The sequence below is a fragment of the Schistocerca cancellata genome, chromosome 10 (genome assembly GCF_023864275.1).
Source record: "Schistocerca cancellata isolate TAMUIC-IGC-003103 chromosome 10, iqSchCanc2.1, whole genome shotgun sequence".
In the NCBI taxonomy this organism is placed as follows: Eukaryota; Metazoa; Arthropoda; class Insecta; order Orthoptera; family Acrididae; genus Schistocerca; species Schistocerca cancellata.
Window position 1 is genome coordinate 144,874,266 of NC_064635.1, and position 22,100 is coordinate 144,896,365.

Genomic DNA, 22,100 nt, shown 5'->3' on the forward strand with positions numbered 1-22,100 from the left:
TCTTTGTGATCTGGATTGAGGGTGAGGACGCCCTGTCCACATTCCTCCAGAACCTCAACCTCAACAGCTTCTCCCCCATTTGCTTCACCTGGTCCTACTAAACCCAACAAGCCACCTTCCTAGAGGTTGACCTCCACCTGAAAGATGGCTACCTAAGTACCTCTGTCCATATCAGACCAAGAAGTCCCTTCCATACAGCCTAGCTGCCATGGTCATCGCATCTGCAGTGACGAGCGGTCCCTCTCGAAATATACAGAGGGTCTCCCTGAGGCCTTTATAGACTGTATTTATCCTCCCAACATAAAAACAAATCAACAATGCCTTATCTTTCCAGTCACCCACCATCTCCCAAAGTCCCATTGTCCAGCCACAGAGGAGCATTCCCCTTTGTAACTCAGTACTATCTAGGACTAGAGCAACCGAATTACATTCTCTGCCAGGGTTTCGACTACCTCTTGTTGTGCCCTGAAATGAGAAATGTCGTGCCTACTATCCTTCCCACCCCTCCCACAGGGGTATTCCGCCGTCCACCGAACCTACACAATGTACGTGTCCATCATTACACAACCGCTGCCTCCAACCCCCTTACCTCATGGCTCATACCCCTGTAATATATGTAGATGCAAGACCTGTCCCATACATCCTCCCACCACCACCTACTACAGTCCGGTTACAAACATCATGTAGCTCATCAAAGGCAGGGCTGGCTGTGAAACCAGTCATCTGATCCTCAAGCAAAGCTGCAACCACTGTGCTGCGCTGCATTCTGTGTGGACATGACAACCGACAAGCTGTCTGTTCGTATGAATGGTCACCGCCAAAGTGTGGCCAAGCAACAAGTGGACCATCTTGTTGCTGAGCACGCTGTCCAATACGACATTCGGCAGTCTGTACCATATGGATCCTCCCCACCAACACCAGATTTTCTGAATTGCACAGGTGGGAATGGTCCTGCATTCCTGCAACCCTCCTGGTGTCAACCTTTATTAGTCATTGTCCTCACCCATCAACCCCTTCCTTGTTCCCATTCCAGTGCCTTACAGCCCTCTATTCCACCAGCGCAATTTTTATTTTTGCCCTTTTCTGCTATGCCACCTTTCCTGCTCTCCGTCTTATCTCCCGACTGCACCTAGCTGCTCTACCATCTCTCCACCTCATCCCTGTACATTTCCCAGCAGCACTTCACCGTCCCCCATCTCTAGCCTGCTGTCCCTCCCCACCTCAGCCTCCTCCGTACCCCCACGCAGTTGCCTCTCCCATCATGCACTGCTGCTCCTGCTCGTAGTGGGACTTCAGCTGCCACAGGCTGTGTTTTTGTGTGTGTGTGTGTGTGTGTGTGTGTGTGTGTGTGTGTGTGTGTGTGTGTCACCTATTTGTGACAAAGGCCTTGTTGGCTGAAAGCTTATTTTGCGACAGTCTTTGTTGTGTGTATCTGCAACTCGAAATTTCCACTATGTGGTGAGGAGCTATGCTTTTCGTAATATTTTTTCTTGACACTAAGGAGCGTATGTCCAGGAATCAGCACACGAATCAGCATGGATTTAGAAAGCATTGCTTGTGCGAACATCAGCTTACCAATTTCTCTCATGGTATCCTGCGAACTATGGATAAAGGGTGACAGGCACATTCCATATTTCCATGAAGCATTTGCCGCGGTGCCCCATTGCAGCCTGTTAACGAATGTATAGGCATATGGAATATGTTCACAGGTATGTGAGTTGCTCAAAGACTTCTCAAATAATAGAATCCAGTATGTTGTTTTCAACAGAGGATGTTCATCAGAGACGACAATAATGTTAAGAGTGACCCAGGAAAATGTGACAGGACTGCTGTTTTTCTCTATATAAGTAAATGATTCGGTGAACAGGGTGGACAGCAATCTGCAGTTGTTTGCTGATGACGCTGTGGTGCACGGTAAGGTGTAGAAGTTGAGAGACTGTAGGAAGATACAAGATGACATAGAAGAAATATAGTTGGTGTGATGAATGGCAGCAAGCTCTAAATGTGGAAAAATGTAAGATAATGCTAATGAGTAGTGAAAACAAACCTTTAATTTATGGTTGCAGTATTACTAGTGTCCTGCTCGATACAGTCAAGTCATTTAAATATTTAGGCATAACACTGAAAAGCGATATGAAACAGAATGAGCATGTGAGAACTCTGGTAAAGAAGGTGAATGGTGAACTTCGGTTTATTGGAGGAATTTTAGGAAAGAATAGTTCACATGTGACAGAGGCTGTGTACAGGATGGTGGTGTGACCTATTCTTGAGTACTGCTGGAGTGTTTCGAACCTGTACCAGGTCGGATTTGAGGAAGACGTCAGTGCAATTCAGAGGCAGTCTACTAGATTTGTTACGGGTAGGTTCGAGGAACATGTGTTGCGGAGATGCTTTGAGATAGCAAATGGGAATCCTCGGCCAGAGAGTGACATTTTTTTCGAGGGACACTATTGAGAAAATTTAGATAACTGGCATTTGAAGCTGAATGTCGAGCAATTCTACTGCTGCCAACATATATTGCGTATAAGAAACACGAAAATAAGATTAGAGAAATTAGGGCGCATAAGGAGGTATAGAGACAAGTCATTTCTCCCTTGCTCTATTTGCGATTGGAACAGGAAAGGAAACGACTAGAAATGGTACAGGGTACCCTCCTCCCCACACGGTACGGTGGCTTGCAGAGAATCTGTGTAGATATAGATGCAGGTATTTACAGCTCAATGGAAATTCTTATTTCCATATTGTAGTTTGATTTCAAGTACATTTGAAGGCATCAATAACAAGAGTGTGCCTACCCAAAAAGCCCAGATGCCCACAGAGGTCTTGTTAAGTATGCACACGATGATATGATGTTACAGTTGTAGTACTTGTCCATTGCGTCATTGCTTGGAACTGGTGGTTTTTATTGTACTAATTACTACTTCTGGATATTTTTCTGTTGTGTACTTCATTGTAACTGTGACTAAAGAAGTAACACAAGGTAAAATTAATATGTTGCTTTTCTGAGATCTGGACATATTTTTTTTCTGTGTGAAAACTCCGTGTTACAATGTTCCAACTATACTGAATACTTTCTCATAGATAAAACTGTGTCATTGTTTTTACCTGCATCACACAGCTCTCCCCCTCCTCCTTTTACCCTTTTTTTGATAAAAAATAAATAGTGCCATTACCCTTGAATGGAAATGTATTGCAGGATGCCGTGGCAAGGAAGACAGGATGTGTTGATAGACAGATTTGATGTACGTGCCCATCTGGATATCATCCCAGAGTATCCATCACGGACAGAGCCGCCGCCACCAGAGGAGTTGTCAAGGGAAGAGAGGCTTATAAATTATGAGCGGTATCGCATCATTGTCCAAAATGATTTTCTTGGAAGTGAGTATAGCTTAACATATCCGAGATTAAGTGGAAACAGGACTTTGCCAAAGGACACAATTACAGCTATTGTTATATTGTTAAGGCAGTTTCATTGATGATTTAAGCATTAGGTGAGTAAGAGAATGTGTATTATAATAATAATGATTTTTATTATGTAAGTATCATAAAGCGGCTAAATCAAATAAAAAATTGGTCATTAGTGGAAGTAAAAAACAGTGGAAGGCAGCACAGTATAGTTTAAAGATGTAAAATCTGCTTCTGAAGAAGGTAGCAATATTTAAAAAAGATAAACATAAAAAGGGATAGATAACACTGACAATTAAAAAAAAAAAAAGCACTAATAATAGATCAGAAAATGAAATCTTAAGATACAAAATGTATGTCACATACAGAATCTCTTGTGGTGTCACGTGAAATGTGAATATTTTCTTGTAAGTGTATTTGTGTGTACGCATGAAGAGTGCTAGTAGTTCTCAAAGCCTGACGTCCAAAGAGGTAGAAATTCTAATCTTAAAAAAGCGATTGTGTATACTAGTGCGTTTAATGTTTTTGCAAGTGGTGCCCCACAGCTTGTTGATACTTACAGAAAATTATATTCATCTGCTGTTACTATTGAATACAATTTCAGTTATCACAAATCTTTGGCAACCAAAGAAAAATTTATCAGTCACAGTATTTCTGTGGGTGGGTGTGTACAGGATGTTCATCTGCACTATGTAATGTCAAAAACCCAAACTGAACACCAGAACTTGATTCATAAAACTCAATGTTAAGAAGATTCATTTTTGTTGATCAAAACATCCAACACCTGTATCATAACTCTTGGTGACTGTGATTTTCAATAAACATATGTTATTTGTTTTTATATTGTGGAAACTTTTTGTATGCTAGCGCCAAATGGGCACAGGATGATTTATTGAAAAATGAATTAGAAATAGTTGTAAAAAAACGCTTTATGTACACTAGACTGCAGCAAGAAGGTGTTACAACCTTGTGCTTCCAAGACCATTTGTGTGTTTTTTTTATTATTATTATTATTATTAGCTGAATGGTCAGCTCGTCAGAATGCCACGCACGGGGGCCCGGGTTCGAGTCCCGGCTTGGGTGGGATATTTTCTCCCCTCAGGTCTGGGTGTTGTGCTGTCCTAATTGTCATTTTGTCCCCATTGTCGACGCGCAAGTCACCCAATGTGGCGTCGCACTCAATAAGACGTGCACTTGATGGCCGAACTTCCCGCCTGGGAACTCCAGCCACTGACGACACAAACTCATTTCCATTTTTTAAATTTAATTTAATTTTTTCCCCTGTAGAAAGAAGAAAGAACTTCCAGAGCTGTAAGAGGCCGTAAAGAATTCTGTAAGGAATTGAAATGGTAAAGGTAACCTGAGCTGCATGTAAGGTGGTGTGAAAGGCAGTGCAGGAGGGAAAGAGTCGATGAAACAGTTTAGTCAAAACTTAAATGTCAGCTTGTAGACATTTTGTTGCACAAACACAAGCTACAATAAATACCATGATAAAATACTGAATTATCTTGACAGTCTGATGGTAACACTTAAGAAACCAATTCATAGCCAAGAGTTGTGAGCACAAAAACAGTAAATCACACTTGAGTCTGGGGCTTGTACTGTAGCAGCACTTGTTACATCTGTCTGACAGATTGTGATGGTAAACAGTGTAGGCATAGTGCTGTAAGAGTGGTGATTCTGCTGTGGTGGCTTGACTTTATCCCCAATATGAAACGATCGGTCATGCCTGTGTGACAGAATTTGGCCAAGGTTGGCGAAGCGTTACACGTCTGTGGTTGCGTGGTTCACACTGGCGAGAAACCACCGCCACCTGCATAGCTGTCTGTGCTCTGAGGAGTCTTATTGTTAGCACTGCCCCCAGAAAGGAAACCGATGACACGTACCAAAATGTATATATTCTGACGTTGGGGATATTTCCCATTTGTGACCATAGCTTTGAGATTATGATACATGGAAGTACATGATGAGATTAAAAACTAATGAAAGAAAAAATGAAGGTGGAAAAATTGAGATTTCTAATACATGTGACTCAAACCTTTGTGTGATGTAAAATTAAATAAACGAGAGAACCAATTGTAAATGTGATTTAGAGTATGTAAACAACAATGTTAAAAAGGAGATAACACAGATTATTTTGTTTTATGAGTTTTGAGCACCTTTGGTAATGTCTCAAAAGGATGGTAGTTCATTAGTGACTACCAGTAGTTACCTAAAGCTATTGAAGTGAGGAGTAATACTGTATGAATGATGATGTATCTGGACCATTAGTTTCTCTGTTCCATGCTAAATCATATGTATTATTAAAATATTATCTAGGTTGACAGTTACCTTAAAATCTTTTCTTGAGATAAAGGAAAATGTCAAATATGAAAGTAGCTTCATGTGTAACTCAGGAGTTTGCTATAGTGCTGTTACTGTTTTTGTGATTAAATCAATGAGTTGGCGGATAACTGTTGTAAATAGGGAATTTGCAATGATAGAAAATATTATAAAAAAATGGGGACTGAAGATGACCTTCGACAAGAACAAATATATTGTGCTATAAATATACAAGAAAAAGGTAGAATTAATAGGAGGGGGGGGGGGGGGGGGGGGAGAGCATCAGTATGTTTCACCATTGTTTTGTGCAGTAACAGTGAGAGCATCTGAGGCTGGTTTACTGTTAAATTTTCAAGTAAACACATTGTATGAAGATTAAAATAACATATGGAGCCTGAAGTACTCTTTATCATTGTAAGTTAGCATGCAATGTACAGATATAGGAAATTGTGTATTTGTTTCTGTATAAGATCACCACCTGAAAAATTCGTTATTTATTCGATATTTTACGTTGGTGAAGTTCATTTTCCACTGCTAAAGAGGAAAATTTTGATTTCTCTTAGCCTGTTGTCAAAATTTTTTAATGTTGCAAAAACTTGTCTTATTTTTATTAACTGTACTACCATTGGAAAATGCAGATTTTGAAAGTTTGTATTTCATATATAACTTGAAGTGTATTGGTATTCTGGCTCATTACTAATTTAAAGCACCGACAGGGTGATGTTAGGACAGAAGTTACAACACTCCTAATTATTGCAGTTGAAGAAGAAAAGTTTCTGCACCAGTTATATCTCGAGGAACAGTTCGGTCCCATCTCACGACCCGATGAGTCCACACCGCCACCCGGGGAGAAAGATGGCAAGAAGAAGCGTGAAAAGGGGGCGGCTATACCGTACTCGTACGACAGCTCCACCTCACAGCAGGCTGCGCCAGCAACTGTTACACAGGAAACTGCAACAGCATCTCGTGCTGCTGACACCGAAAAGCCCGAAGAAGAGGAAGAAGAAGACAGTGATGTAGATTTTGGTAAGCTATATTCTCCCTTGTAGTTTGGTGCTTCAAAATATTGGTTACTACACAGAATAATTAAAACTATATTATTTGCATGTGCATGTGAAACAGTCACATCACGTGGTTTTGTGCTCGAGTCTGTGGCAATGCCTCACTGTTGTTGCTGATGTATAGATGGCAATTGTTTTCACCTGAATCAGTGTGCACTTCACTGTTGAAGACTGCCAACAGCGCTGCGAGCTGCCAGAGATCTTCTTTCGCCAACACACCTATAAGAGTTTTAACAGTACAGTAGGCATTTCTTAGGACCTCAGCCGCTATCTCTTGGTGTAGAACACTGTGTGCTTTGACATTCGAGTATGAAGTCTAAGTGTTGTTTGTGATGGCTAGTGTCAATTACATTTTACCTGTAATGCTCCTGCTGATATCCCTCATAGTAAAATATGTGGAATGCCACATGGCTACCAGCATCACACACACATTTAAATTTGATGCCAGCTTGGTAACTTTCGTGCCAATTTTGCCACTGTCTCTGTGTCGAGCAAATTGTAGTTGTAGTAACGACTCTGACTGGACCCCATTCCAGACCTTCCCTCTACAGAAGTCCCACACTGCCTCAGGGAAGCAAAGCTCAGACCTAATTTAGTATCCTTGGCACTAACCTCTAGACCACAAAGGTGGTTCCTATCGGTAAAATGTTTCATTCAGAATTTGTATCTTCAACAGTCTGCATTGGGTATGTCACAACTTTTAGTACCCATCTCCACGAACATTTACATGCTTTTAGACTATGGAAAATCATTCAGGATATTGGTCATTGTTAACACATTTGAGGTGGCTCATGAATGAAACTGTGCAGATTCTGGCACCATATCAAAAGAGTTAACATCAGAAAATGAATCATTCAAAAGAACAGAATCACCCTCATCGCTATTGTCCGAGTCACTTGAAAACACTATCATATTAGCTTCTTTACAGGTTTAATGGTGTACTCTAGCAAACTTAAGAATAATCCTGCAACAGTGAAGAATAAAAGAGAGGATAACACCAAAAAAACTTTAGTTGTAAAGAAAATGCACCATTTAGAAGAACAAAATACAGTGCAACACAAACGTCTGCTGACAGCAAAATGTATCAGTGGCCTTTTGACAACTGTGCAGTATACTTTGTATCGACAAACTGCTTTCGATGAGTGAGAAGTCACAATTGTTGTGGAAAAATGGTGTGAATGGTGACTTGAGAAGCATTACTTTCAAAGTAAATTTCTTTTTACACAAGTTGAATTATGTTACATGTGAGAAGCGATGATTTCTTAAATCGCAGAACATTTGAATTTCATTCACAAAATTTCTTTATCCGTGGAGTGTTTGAATCTTTCATTAACACTTGAGGACCTGCCCCCTAGAAAAACTTCAAGCCCAGAAGACCAGCCATTTATGCCACTATTTAAAATTTTACAGGCATGTGTGTGTGTTCGGTATTTCTCAAAGGGCAATACACACTAAAAGAGACCAAGCTGCAAGGTTAGTTTTTCATTTTTATTTCTTTCATAGATTACAAATTATGTAATAACAATGGCAAAAAGTATAATCATCCTTAAAAGTGCGAGCTGAGTTCTTGAGCAATTTCACACTTAACAGACTTTTCTATGGAAATGTCAAACAGCTCGACGGAACATTTATTCAGCCAGGTAATCCACAAAATCTTTGGTACACAGCAGTGAAATTTATAACCGTGCTTGTTATAAATATCCAGCTGCTGCAATTTAAGCTATGCTCTCAGGATTCTGTCTAACCATACCCTAAAAAAAAATTGTATGTGAAAGCTTAGCTTTTCTTGGAGCTATACTATATGTATATTAATGTAAACCATTAATTTTTTTTATTTGTGTGTTTGTGCTGCTTAATAGTGACTTGGCTATTGGCTGACTATATCACATGTCCTATGCTCTGAATGTATGCTGTTATGGGCTGGCAAGATCACATCACATGAACTATGGTTGGTTGATAAAAGCTCATCGCTACCTTGATTTCAATGCTTAGGAAACTACCGTGCTATATTTGGTGGACTTTGTATTTATACTTAGGTAATAGGGAAACATACAGTGTACATGTTGCTGTGCATCAAAGATGTTTTCAAAATGATTTTTTGCTGGGTTTAGTTTCCTAAAGTATGGGGAAGCTATACAACAGTGTATAAAACCTTTACCAATGAGAGGAATGATAAGTTTTACACTCTGAAGGAAAGTACATTGTCACTTAATATAGAAAAATATACTTTCACACTGTATGTTCACTGGGTACACTGTACTTTCACCTGGGAAAAAGTGTATTTTGAACCAGGAAGTAAGGGAATTTTTTTAATACCTTATCTATGTATACACTAAGTACTTTAAATGTGTCCCAGCAGACGATGATAAATTTTTTATTGCTGTGCACCGAACATTTTATGGATTACTTGGCTGAAGATAATTTCTGTCGAGCACTTTGACTTTCCGAACACTTGGAAGATGCAATAGATCTACCAAAGAGGCTGCCTACACTATGCGTGTCTGTCCTCTTTTGGAGTACTGCTGCTCGGTGTGGTATCCTTAACAGGTGGGGTTAATGGAGTACATCGAGAAAGTTCATAGAAAAGCAGTACATTTTGTATTATAAAGAAATAGGGGAGAGAGTCTCATGAACACATACAGCAGTTGGGGTGGATATTATTAAATAAAAGACGTTTCTTGTTGCAGCGGGATCTTCTCACAAAATTTCAGTCACCAGCTTTCTCCTCCGAATGTGAAATATATTTTGTTGATGCCAATCTATGTAGGAAGAAGCAATCATCGTTATAAAATAAGGAAATCAGAGCTCGTATGGAAAGATAAAGGTGTTCATCTGCACACCGTTTGAGAGTGGATTTATAGAGAATTATTGTGGAGATGGTTCGATGAATCCTCTTGCAAGGCACTTGAGTGTGATTTGCAGATTATTGGTGTAAATGTAGATGGCATCTACAGACAGTGTGTTGAAAATTAGTTATCCTGAAGTTGACCTGTAACAAATGGTGTGTGAAACATGAGTAAATTTGAGACCCATCCATAATGTGTCAACAGATTTCCATTGACACACATAAGAACTGTTGCTCTCATCACTCTTTACTGCTCTTGGCTAGAATATTGTAAAAAATTTTCCTTCGGGGTAATGCATTTTTTACTATTTGGGTGATCTGTAACCCGCATCTCTTTATCCTTTGGCTATTAAGAATGAGTCCCGTCATTCTATAAATCCATTAACGCTACTAACAGTCGGTTAATATAAGCAATTTATCATCTCTCTGAAACTAGTAGTTGTGTTGGCAATATTGTTAATTCACTGCCAGATCTATAATCAGTCAAGACAAATGCCTGAGGAAGTCAGATTTGGCAACACTTGGAATCCTTCAAAATATTGACAGTTTTTCAAACTTTGTAGGTGGACAGTGTGTCATTGTACTGATTATAAAGACTTGTCTTGAGCAGACTGTTGTACATATAACAGCAAAACGTTATCAGGTGTAAGTCTCACAGTGATAAGATCTTATCATCAGATATATGAGGCATGTTTCAATATTACTTTACTGAGAGAGAGAGAGAGAGAGAGAGAGAGAGAGAGAGAGAGCGTTTACCGTGGTAAGACATACATTACTATGGGATAATGAAACCAGTGAATGTTCAATTCCTGTGATCAAAGTGGAAAATGTAGAATGTTCGGCCAGTACTTTCGCAGCATATCTCTGCTTGACTGTGCTGTAATCTACAAAAATCACATGCTCTGACAGCAGCCTTTAGAAAAGAGGTCAGAGAACCAGATAGAGGTTCAGGATATCCCCTGCACTTGAAACAGTCTATAAATACAGCAGAATCTGCAATGATGGTAGTTGTGGGGATGCAGACAGCAACAGAAGATTCTCCTTTAAAAACACAAAAAGAGTGAAACTACTTATGTGGACAGTTAGAGCACGGATGTAAAAGCAGAGAAATCAGGAAGTGCAGAGGCAGGAGAGTGGAATGGACATTCTCCTACTTTTGGCTGTCAGCTAAGAGGAGAATAGAAGTTGCTGGAGTGTGGTGCTACAGAAGAACGCTGAAGATTAGATGTGTAGGTTGAATAGCTAATGAAGATGTGCTGAATCAAATTCCGGAAAAAAGAAATTTATGAAATAACCTGACCAAAAGACGGGATTGGTTGATAGCACTTCTTGAGACCTCAAAAAATTGTCAGTTTGGCAATGGAGTGAAAAGGGGAGGCTAAAATTGTAGAGGGAGACCAAGGCTGTAAATACAGTAAGCAGATTCACTCGGTTGATGATTGCAGCGGTTACGAAGAAATGAAGTGGCCTGCACGAGATAGACTACGTGGGGTGCTACATCAAACCCTTCTTTGCACTGAAGACAAAAACAACTACAGTGGCAAGTATGCGTAACAATTTTGTGACGGTTTGAATTTAGTATGAATTTTTAAAATTTATTAAACATGTTAGTAAACATAAGACTTCCACATTATTGGTTATAGTTTTCACTTTCATATGAAACTTTAAAATACCATGGTGGTATTTATAACATCTTGATATCGTGCAACTGCCCCTTCATCTCGAACAGAAACATTCTTTTTTAAACATTTATCCTTGTCAGCAGATTGCCAGTGATGCAGCCATGTACTCTTACTCTCATCAGTCTGTACTGCCTGCTAATAAGTAGTTTTTGGAGGAAGTCAGATTTTTTCTATTGATGTAACCCATACCTATGTCTCATAGCTTCTGCGCATTTAACTAAACACTCTACAAAACTTTCTGTGCGCGCGCACACACACAGTGTACCATCAGTTGTTTCAGATTCTGACATAATCTGTTGAATGGGTAGAGGTCCACCTGTGAAAGTGATACATTCAGGGGATAGGGAAAATAAAGTGAACACCTGTATTTACTTGGGAATGATTTATTAATAAGGTGTTGGACACCCATTTTGTCGTAATACAGCTGCGATTCTTCTTGGAATACTGGCAATATAACGATTGTATAGTCTCTAGTGGAATGTTATGCCACTCTTGCTGTGTGAATGGGTGCATTAACGTGCTGAAATATGACATCATTGTTGGGGAACGATATTTGGATCATGGGGTTCACCTGATCAACTAAAATGTTCGCACAATCGTTCGCTGTAATATGACCTTTGAGAGTAGTGATGGGACCAGCAGAATACCATGACATGGCTCTCCATACAATCACACTTCCACCTCCATGCTTAACTGATGGACTCAAGCAATCAGGATTGTAGGCTTCTTTTGATGTTCTCCAAATGAAAATCCAGCACAATGTTGGCAATAACGAAAATGTTGACTCGTCAGACCATATGAGTGTTTTCTCTAATCAGATGTCCAGGATTTATGCTCCTGACACCATGTTTTACAATTCTTTGTATTGGTTGTCATCACTAACGGTCTCGGTATAGCAGCTTCTCCATGAGTATTCACTTTATGGAGTTCTCGGCAGACAGTGTCAATAGGTACAAGGTCTTGAAGATGGATATTGAGCTCTGCAGTCACTTAAGCCACCGTAGTTTTGTGTTGTTTTGACACAATTTGTGTTAGCATATGACGCCCACTATTACGATTACACAATGATGTCTTTCCATGTTTTGTGCAAGCTGTCATGACGGTTGAAACAGTTGCTCTTGAAACGTCCAATAAGTTGACTGTCTTGGTTACTAATGCTGCAGCTAATTGGGGCCCCCACAATCTGCCGACTTTGGAACTCTTGTTAGGTCTTTCATTGCACATGGACTTTGACTTTTGAATACAAATATGAAATGTGCACTACTCATAAACAACCTGCACTGATGCCTAGTTTGTACTGAACACGCACAGTCCAGTGTGACACATGCCTTACCTGCATTGTCGACCGTTTAACACAACCATCCCATTACTAACACTGTTCACATTATTTTGCCTATGCCCTGTATAGTGCTGGGAAATCCAGAGTGGACAGTAAGTATCTTTGAGGATAGATCACTACTTACTGAAAGGATGAAGAATTAAGCAGCATGACACATTCTAAAGCTAAAACCCCATCCACTAACCTTGTCTGGCAATGTGATACATATTGGTAAGAACAGATAACAAATCTTCTAGATGAAGTCCTTAATTTGGTAATTAACACAAGAAGAGTCGTTTCTGGAAAGTTAGTCTCATAATTGCCTTTTTTGACCTGCACTTTTGCTGCTGAGTGTTTCTGCCATAAAGAGAGAGATTTACACCTACTTTTTAAAATTATGAATAAAAGATGTGAGAACCATTGGATTTTAATTAGAACAAGCTAGCTGTACAGATTGATAGGGCACAGTCAATCATATACAAGTTGTGAACAAAATTGTACAGTGGAACAGTTTTGCATGGAGTTTGTAGATTCTGAAAAAGCTTTCACTATTGACAAAATCTGTACTGCTAGTGCTTGAGAAACAGTGCATTAAATTACAATGAAATGAACATCCTTAGCTGCTTACAGGTGTTGACATACATCAACGGGAACAGATGAAAATGCGTGCCCCGACCGGGACATGTCTGAAAGAACAGATATCATCTTAGTAAATATATAGTTAAGGCTCACTGGCCACTTGACCATCTTCTTCTTCTGTGCGAAAGCACAAACAGTGCCCGAACTCTTACGGGAATCGGCAACACGCCGCGAGTAATGAGTATAATGGGCGGGGGCGCTACGAATGTAGTGCGGGACAGTACGTTGAGAATGTGGTTTTCGCGGGAGGCGTGCCAGAGATAAATCCCTGCAGTCGCGGTATCGTCTGTGCCCTCGGTGGTTCAGATGGATAGAGCGTCTGCCATGTAAGCAGGAGATTCTGGGTTCGAGTCCCGGTCGGGGCACACATTTTCATCTGTCCCCGTTGACGTAATTGTAATTTCATTCTAACGAGCTGCATGGTCACCGATGGTATCTGTTCTTTCGGACATGTCCGAAAAAACAGATACCATCTTAGTATATATACAATGCATTAAGATTCGAAAAAAATTGCGGGGAGATGAAAATTTGTTTCGTAATGTATCTTTGCATGCTGAATTCAGTGAGTGAATCCGTTTGTTGGTTATCACAAAAATGTTTTGAGCCAAAAAATTTTTAAAATAAACAGAGTAGTAGGATTTTTTTCATTTTGGGCATTTTGATTGTTTTGTCAAAGAAATTGAAGTATAGCGACCTTTTTAATACTAAGTATAGATATATTATAAAAATTCTTTTTATAATACTGGACAAGAATTTATTGTAAAATAGATTTACTACAACATTATACAATATTTGGCCCAGTATGAAGGAAAATTAAATAAAAGATGATTTGATACATTTGAAAAATCTAGTATTTATTTTCAATTTACATATTACTTCACACGCACACTGTATTTATGTGTTACAGCAAAATAACCCATCACAGTAGCTTACACCATCATCTCAGAGTATTGCTTCTTCTGTTTGATACATGCCAAAATCAATTTTTTGACAAACTTTTTTTTTTCTCCGCTTCAACTTTCCGCATTGCTACTTTGCCCGTTTTTGCTGTTGCTTGTGCTGCTCAATATGCACATTTTAGTCTTAATTTTTTGTTAGTATTTCTGAAATAACTCTGAGAGAGACAATATTATATCCACAAATGATGATAGGAGTTGCTACTTGTACTCTCTTCACAGAAACCCAGCTCTCTTAGGGACACCTATTCTGTATAATGCTGTTTAAACTCTCGTAGGCATTTTGTGTTAACATCAAGCACATTGTGTTAGCAGCAATTCATTAGTCAAGTGAGTATCTGTCAAGAGGCAGTATTTTATCTAAAAGTTGATTTAATTATGTCTTTATATGAGAAGCATGAGACCCAAGCTCAATTTCTTGATGATAAAACCACTGTCGTGAGTTTCCTTTCGGCCTGTGACAATGTTGAGGATTTTTATCATTAGAAGCACACTGATATATTGATGCATATATTGTATCTTTCATATTCTGCAAACAATAAATTCTTTGGCATAATTGTAGCTATAAAATGTCAATCATATCGAAAAGTATGTTTTTACATACCTTCATATCACCTTTATTTCTATACATTGTTTTCTTTTTTTAAATATTCTGCAAGTTTTTTTTATTGTAGTGTCCTTTAGTTGTTCATGACCCTTGCCAGCCAGTGTAACTTTTGTGGTTCTTTCTTCTTTCACAATTTTTGTTCTACCTGCATAAACCCTGAAAAAAGTATGAGTTTTGAATGTATCTGTCTGAATTTTGCAAATATAAATATTGAAAACAAAACGGATATGAAGTAGATATGTACACATATCTATGTATATGCAAGAGATTTTGTGTAGACTTACTGAAATACAATACATTTTCGCATTCTTCCTTTTGTATTTCATGATTATCTCCAAAAATATTCAATGATGTGACATGATTGATAGCTTTTGAACCACCATCTTAAAGCATTTTGGTCTATCGAAACCCACAACTTTTAGATTGTTTCCATATATTTTCAGCAATCGTAGGTTCTGTTGCGCCAGAGTATCCTGAATGATTCATGGAACATTTTTTGGCCTGCCCTTCCAACCTGAAACGAAATTCTGGTGAATCTTCACCTAACTGAGTTGCTGTAACCACGCATGTTTGACAGAATTTTGTAACAATATCAAAATCGGCATTGTATCCTGTGATCAAAACAACAATGCTGCCAAAACCAACTTTTGATCGGAAACCTCTGTTGGCCATAAACAATTGTAATTCACGCATAAATCTATTTTGTTGTGTGAAGTTTGCAATATTATATCATTGTTGCCAATATTACCATCACTAAGCTCGCAATCGGAATCCACTTGCGAATTGTCCTCACAACAATTTATCAACAAGCTTGTTATCAATATCCAATTTTGAATGAGCTCATTCTAAAAATCTATTTTTGAATCTTCATCAGAGTCACTTTCAGTAAGCTCACAATCACTATCCAGTTCAGACCTTTTATATACATTTTTTACTATTAACCATCATTAATCAAAAATGACTTTAATAGATTTCATCAACAGTAGTTTCTGTCTGTTGTACATGTTCTTGAAGAATATCGCAGGAGAAAGGTTGTACATTCATAATCTTTGTGAACTGCTGAATGCTAGAATATCCTTTTCCCGCGTACATAAATGTCAGATGCATATTTAGACAACAAAAGGAGCTCTGCTTGTATTTTGTTTGAAACATCATCTCGACATATTAATATGTGATGTTGAAGATTAATTTCCACTCATTTCTCAATAAGAACACTTTATTGTGATTCTATACGAAACCCCTCACCACATTATCGGGTCTAACCCAAAATTCGAGATACTTTGGTCGCAATCAGTGCTATTCATTTTTGATAATAATGATGAAACATTGAAAAATCAAGTAGCATGTACTTAAATTTGTCTGTCTTTCCTCCAGTGCTTTTGTGTTTTTTCATTGCTCGTACTAGCAACATTGTGTGTTTTCAACTCTATTCCTAGAAATAGTGTCAAATATCATTTGTTTATGCGTGGTTTTCTCATACGATGTATTTTCGTCGACACATCTGAAAGTTTTGTTGTCTTCACTGTCGCATTTTTCCATCTTTTCTTCACAAGCACAACAATTTACTGAGTGTCCCTTACATTGAGGTGTGTTTGATACCATTAGTTACTGATATTTTGCCAAATCAAAGCATGTGTAAGAGAGTGATGAAGTAGTGCACATGAACATTCACCCTCCAACACAGAAAGCACATTTCTGTCTTCGCTACATCAGCATGGGTGGGTTGTCGCCCACAGGTGTAGCTGGCCACAAGGAATAAAAGTGGGTCTTTTGTGGCCACCAGACGTGCTACCAGCAATCACCAGGCTTCCGCTTCACATTAGAGTTGGTAGACTGGTGGGGCATTACCACAAGACTATATATGTATGTATCGTTTTATGAATAAAGTTTTGTAAAGTAAGTGAACTGTGTGTTAGTCTTGATAACCTCCTCACACTAAGAACTTCACACCCTCCCACCACCCATCTAGGACCAGAAACCTTCATAGATTTTTACTTTCCATTTCACAGTTGCTGCGAACGTAAATCCGTCTGGAACAAAAATAAAAGAAAAGAAACTCTAAATTGTAGATACACTTAACGTTGATTTTGGATATACATATAGATTAAGCACATAAAAAACATGGTTATGGATGTATGTACAGATTATGCATATATTATGGACATAGTCATGTAAAATTAATGTTTCAGTTAAATTTCTGCACTGTCTGTATTTACCTAGTGACAGAAAACTATCTATACTTCAGATATTTTGGAAAAAAGAAAAAAAAATTGCCACAATAAAAAAAATGCTGCAGCTCCATCCAATATAAAACGTTTTACCTCAAACATTTTTGTGGATACGTTCTATTATACCCAACGACTCCACGTACGGGTTGAAAAAAAAAAATCTGATTTTTTTTTTTTTTTTCCAAAACTAAAAAATACAAAAGCTTGAAGAAAAATTGTTTAGCAAATTGGATTTACCCAATGAACGTGGCATGCCAAGATATGAAACAAATTTTCAGCTCTTGCAATTTGTTTATGACTGGATTGAAATTTCACCAGTACCTCCCCTTAATAAGTAGATCATATGCTAATGTTCAGCACTACAGCTTCCCTTATAGTTCATTGGGGTAGTGTGGAGTATGAATTGAAAGAGGAAGCAGGTAATGATAAGTCAGATATCAACAGAACTAATCCAGTAACCCTAGATGGAAGTCTGATATTCCTAAAATGGGGAAAAAAGGAATGTGTGTTAATGGAACATATCTGAAAGACTTCCATTTTGCTGATGACAGTGGACAGTTTGTCTTTAATGGAGACAAACTTTATTTAAAAAGTAATAGAGGAACTTGACAGAATAGAGGCCGATTGACAGTAGACGTCAACAGAATGGATCAGTCCAGCAGGTGACATCATCATCAAATTGTGGTTTCTCCAGAATAGACGGAATGTCTGTTCAATATCACTTTGGTTAGCCAACTACTAAACTGTGAAAGTGAAGTTAGGAGATATCACATGTGATGCAGAAAGTTGGAGTATAGTATCAGAACTAAAGAACTGGCAGTGATAGTTTATTAATGGCCAAAGCAAATTCATAATGGATTTTCTTGATAAACTTTGTATGGCAAACTGCTGACAAGCGGAACAGCAAGAAAAATGCTGTCCAAACAATTTTTTTTAGTGCCAAATAACTTCAGAAAGAACTGTGCGTTTATTAGAGCTGACTTTTTGCTGTTAAAAAAGGTTATTTAGCAGAAATCGCTTCATCAATTTATGTCCTTATTTATACACAGTGTAGGCTGTTTCTCTGCCCATATATCTGTTTTGTATATCTGGACCCTCTTCTGGAAGTACACTCAGTGGAAACAAATATCGAAATCATCGTAGAACATCGCCATTTTGTCATGGACACAAATGTAAATAATAAACTAGAAACTTATCATGTGATTAACTTCTCATGGTTGGGATTCACAGTCATATAATATTTCTTAAAAGACATCATAGTCGTCGTTGACTGTATAAAATATTTATTGTTACCATTGCAATTTCAGCTGTATGGCCATTTTCAAGTAACGTGGCAAAGTCACATTCTGTCAGAATATAAAACTATCTGACAGAATGTGACTTTGCAGTGTTACTTGAAAATGGCCATAAGGCCGAAATTGCAATAGAAACAATAAATATTTTATACATTCAATGCTGACTATGATGTCTTTTAAGAAATAAACTAAAAGCTAAGAAGCAGCAAAAGCATGAAATTCACTACTGCAACATGAGTGAGAAAATAGTTTGACTTCTGATGTTAGCTGGTGACGAGATTCCCCATCCTCCTCCCTACCAATATTAAAGTCAAAACTTTCTTCTTGAGAAACTTTGACTCTCAGTTCCTGTTCATGGCCTCTGTGAAAGGCTGCAGAATTTTTGACATTCCATTCTGTCAAGTGCAGATCTACCTAAAGTCATAAAGTGGGTCAGAAAAATCAAGTGTGATAAAACTCAAGTAATGTGTGACCAACACATTGAAAAGAAAACAGTACAGAGTAACTGTGAACTCACAAAGCCCATTGAAGAGATTTTTGTAACTAGGTTATTTGAAAACACAAATGGATAGACATGAAAAGAAATGAACAGAAAATTAAAAATAGGCCAGAGTTCTTTCAGTGAACTGAATAGGAATTTCAAAACTAGATTTCGTTTACATTAGATATGAGTGGTTTACCGTTGATGAGAGTGTTATCAGTATTGAGCTACAGCAGAAAAAAAGACATTGAAAAGTAGAGGCTCATTCAGAAAGCAGTGGAGGTGTGTGTGTGTGTGTGTGTGTGTGTGTGTGTGTGTGTGTGTGTGTGTTGGGAATTTCTGGGAGGGATACGGAAATGAGTGGAAGATACAGTTATGACAATAGTGAAAACGAAGTGGAAAAGGGGCTTGTAGCCAGGTGAATGTACAGTAATTGAATGCAGGAATTTTGTGCCAGATTCCAGCAAATATCAAAGACTGATGTGGGATCTAAAGATAAAGAAAATTTGTAGGAACATCATGCACACGTATACCTGAAATTGTTAATGGATGCAGAAGTGTAGAGGTGACCTGTATACATCAGTGATGGTTAAATTGCCGATGACAGAACTTCGTCCAAACACTAGACATTTGTTTGTGTAGAGATAACCGTACTGAACTTAACAAGTGGGTGATGTTGCCTCCATTATGGACCCAGGGGAGATCGTGTGGTTCCTTTGCAGTGTGTGCTATCCGGACACACTGTCTCCTTTTCATCACTACCCCTCTTTATTACCTGATATCTTGTCTCCTGGTGTTCATTTGGCCCTGAGCTTATTTTATCCCTTTTTCCTATCCATTAGAGTGCTGATTGTTGTGCTTGCTCGTTACAGCATTTGCTCACTTTGTTTTACACTGTTGTTATTATTTCTGTTGTTTCTATTAGTAGCCTGTAGTTGTACTGATCTAGTGACTGTTGTCTATAATGGTCGTTTGTTTTTCTCTTGCTACAGGGTAGTTACAATTAAACTTTTGCTGCTCGAGCCAGCGTAGATGGAAAAAATTTCTACCGTGCAGGTATGCGACTTAATAGGAGTGGTGTTAAGACTGTGCAGTGCCGGATTGTGTCATTAGTAGCGTTAATGTCATCACTAGCTGTTAGGCACAGATACTGATGTCGAGATGGCCAATTGTGCCTCAAATTGTTGAAGTTACTGTTGTCGTGGCTGAGAATGCTGGATGTGACGTACAATCTTTGAGCAGTGCACGATCTGTGTCACAACAGTCGAACTTTCCGTGTTTGCCATTTAAAAAGTGCTGTGTACCATTGTGAAATGAAATCTCTAGTGTGGTTCCAGGCTGTCTTGGATGCAGATGATTATCACATTGACCAACATTTGTAACCTGAAACATAAACATACCACACATATACAAATGTTACCCTCTCACACAGAAATTAAAATGTATTTCTTTCAATAGTTTTTTTGTTATTTTTCTTCCACATGTCCTTAAAAATGTTTCCACAAAGTTTCATTGTCCTATGATCACTCATTTTTTGTAGGACCCCTATTAAGTGTCAAAATTTCATCTGCAAGCACCATGTATGCCCTGCTTTGTTTTGCATAATTTAGCCAGTGCAGGTTATTCCTAGATTTCTGGAAAGTTTTTGACACAGTGTCGTACTGAAGACTCTTAGCAACAGTCTGAGGTTATGGAGTAGGTTCTTAGATATGTGACAGGCTCAAAGACCTTTTGTGGGGACAAAAAAAAAGAAAGTTCCTCGGAGACGAATGTACTGTCAGGAGCGCCCCAGGGACGTGTGATAAAACCACTCCCGTTCTCTGTAGACGTCGATCTGACAGACAGTGTGAGAAGCAATCTGTGACTATTTACTGATGATGCTGCTCTGTGCAGAAAAGTGTCATTGTCGAATGACTGTTGAGGATGCAGGATAGCTTGGGGAGAATTTCTAATTGGTGTGATGAATGGCAACTTACTGTAAATGTAGAAAAGTGTAAATTAAAACCGAGGAGTGGGGAAAATAATCCTATATTAGTGGCGTGCTGCTTGACACAGTCGTGTCTGCATCTACATCTGTACTCTGCAAACCACTGTACGGTGTGTGACAGAGGGCACACCCAATTATACCAGTTATTAGGGTTTCTTTATGTTCCATGTAACCCTCTCATGCAGAAATTAAAATGTATTTCTTTCAATAGTTTATTTGTTATTTTTCTTCCACATGTCCTTATAAATGTTTCCACAAAGTTTCATTGTCCTGTGATCACTCATTTTTTGTAGGGCCCCTATTAAATGTCAAAACTTCAACTGCAATCACCATATGATTATACCAGTTATTAGGATTTCTTTCTGTTCCATTCACATATGAAATGCAGGAAGAATGAATATACGAATACCTCTCTCTCTCTCTCTCTCTCTCTTTGTGTGTGTGTGTGTGTGTGTGTGTGTGTGTGTGTGTGTGTGTGTGTGTGCAGTAATTATTCTAACCTCATCCTCATGATTTCTATGTGAGCAATACCTAGGGGGTTGTAGTATATTCCTAGAGTCATCATTTAAAGTTGTTTCTTGAAACTTCATTATTACACTTTCTTGGGATAGTTCATTTCTGTGTTCAAGAGTCTTCCAGTTCAGTTCCTTCAATATCTCTGTAACAGTATCTCATGAATCAAAGAAACCTGTGACCATTCGTGCTGTCTTTCTCTGTACATGTTCAGTATCCCCTGTTAGTACTTTTTGGGACGGGTCCCAGACACTCGAAACAGTATTCTAGAACTGGTTGCATGTGTGAGTTGTAAGCAATCTCCTTTGTAGACATATTGCACTTCCTCACTATTCTACCAATAAACCGAAGTCTGTCACCTGCTTTACCGACAATTGAGCCAATGTGATCCTTCCGTTTCATATCTCTACAAAGTATTACACCCGGGTATATGTGTAAGTTGATCGATTCCATCAGTGACTCGTTAATGTTATAGTCATAAGATACCACATTTTTTTCGTTTTGTGAAGTGCACAATTTTACATTTCGGAACATTTAAAGCAAGTTGCCAATATTTGCACCCCTTCAAAATTTTACCAACAACTGACTTAATATTTATGCAGCTTCTTTCAGACCGTTTTTCATTACAGATAACTGCTTCATCTGCAAAAAGTCTGAGGTTACTATTAATATTATCTGTGAGGTCATTAATGTAAAACATGAGCAACAAGAGTCCCAACACACTTCTCTGGCACACACTTGAAGTTTCTTTTATATCTGAT

At 38.5% G+C, this 22,100-nt stretch overlaps 1 protein-coding gene across 1 annotated transcript in view; it reads left to right on the forward strand.

Annotated features, from left to right (window-relative positions):
- LOC126106761 (CLK4-associating serine/arginine rich protein) overlaps positions 1 to 22,100 on the forward strand; it is a 120,508-nt gene that overhangs the window by 20,486 nt on the left and 77,922 nt on the right. Inside the window, exons 4-5 of the mRNA XM_049913134.1 lie at positions 3,197 to 3,378; positions 6,487 to 6,753. Of these exons, the coding sequence (XP_049769091.1) occupies positions 3,197 to 3,378; positions 6,487 to 6,753 (449 nt within the window). The remainder of the gene's footprint in view (positions 1 to 3,196; positions 3,379 to 6,486; positions 6,754 to 22,100) is intronic.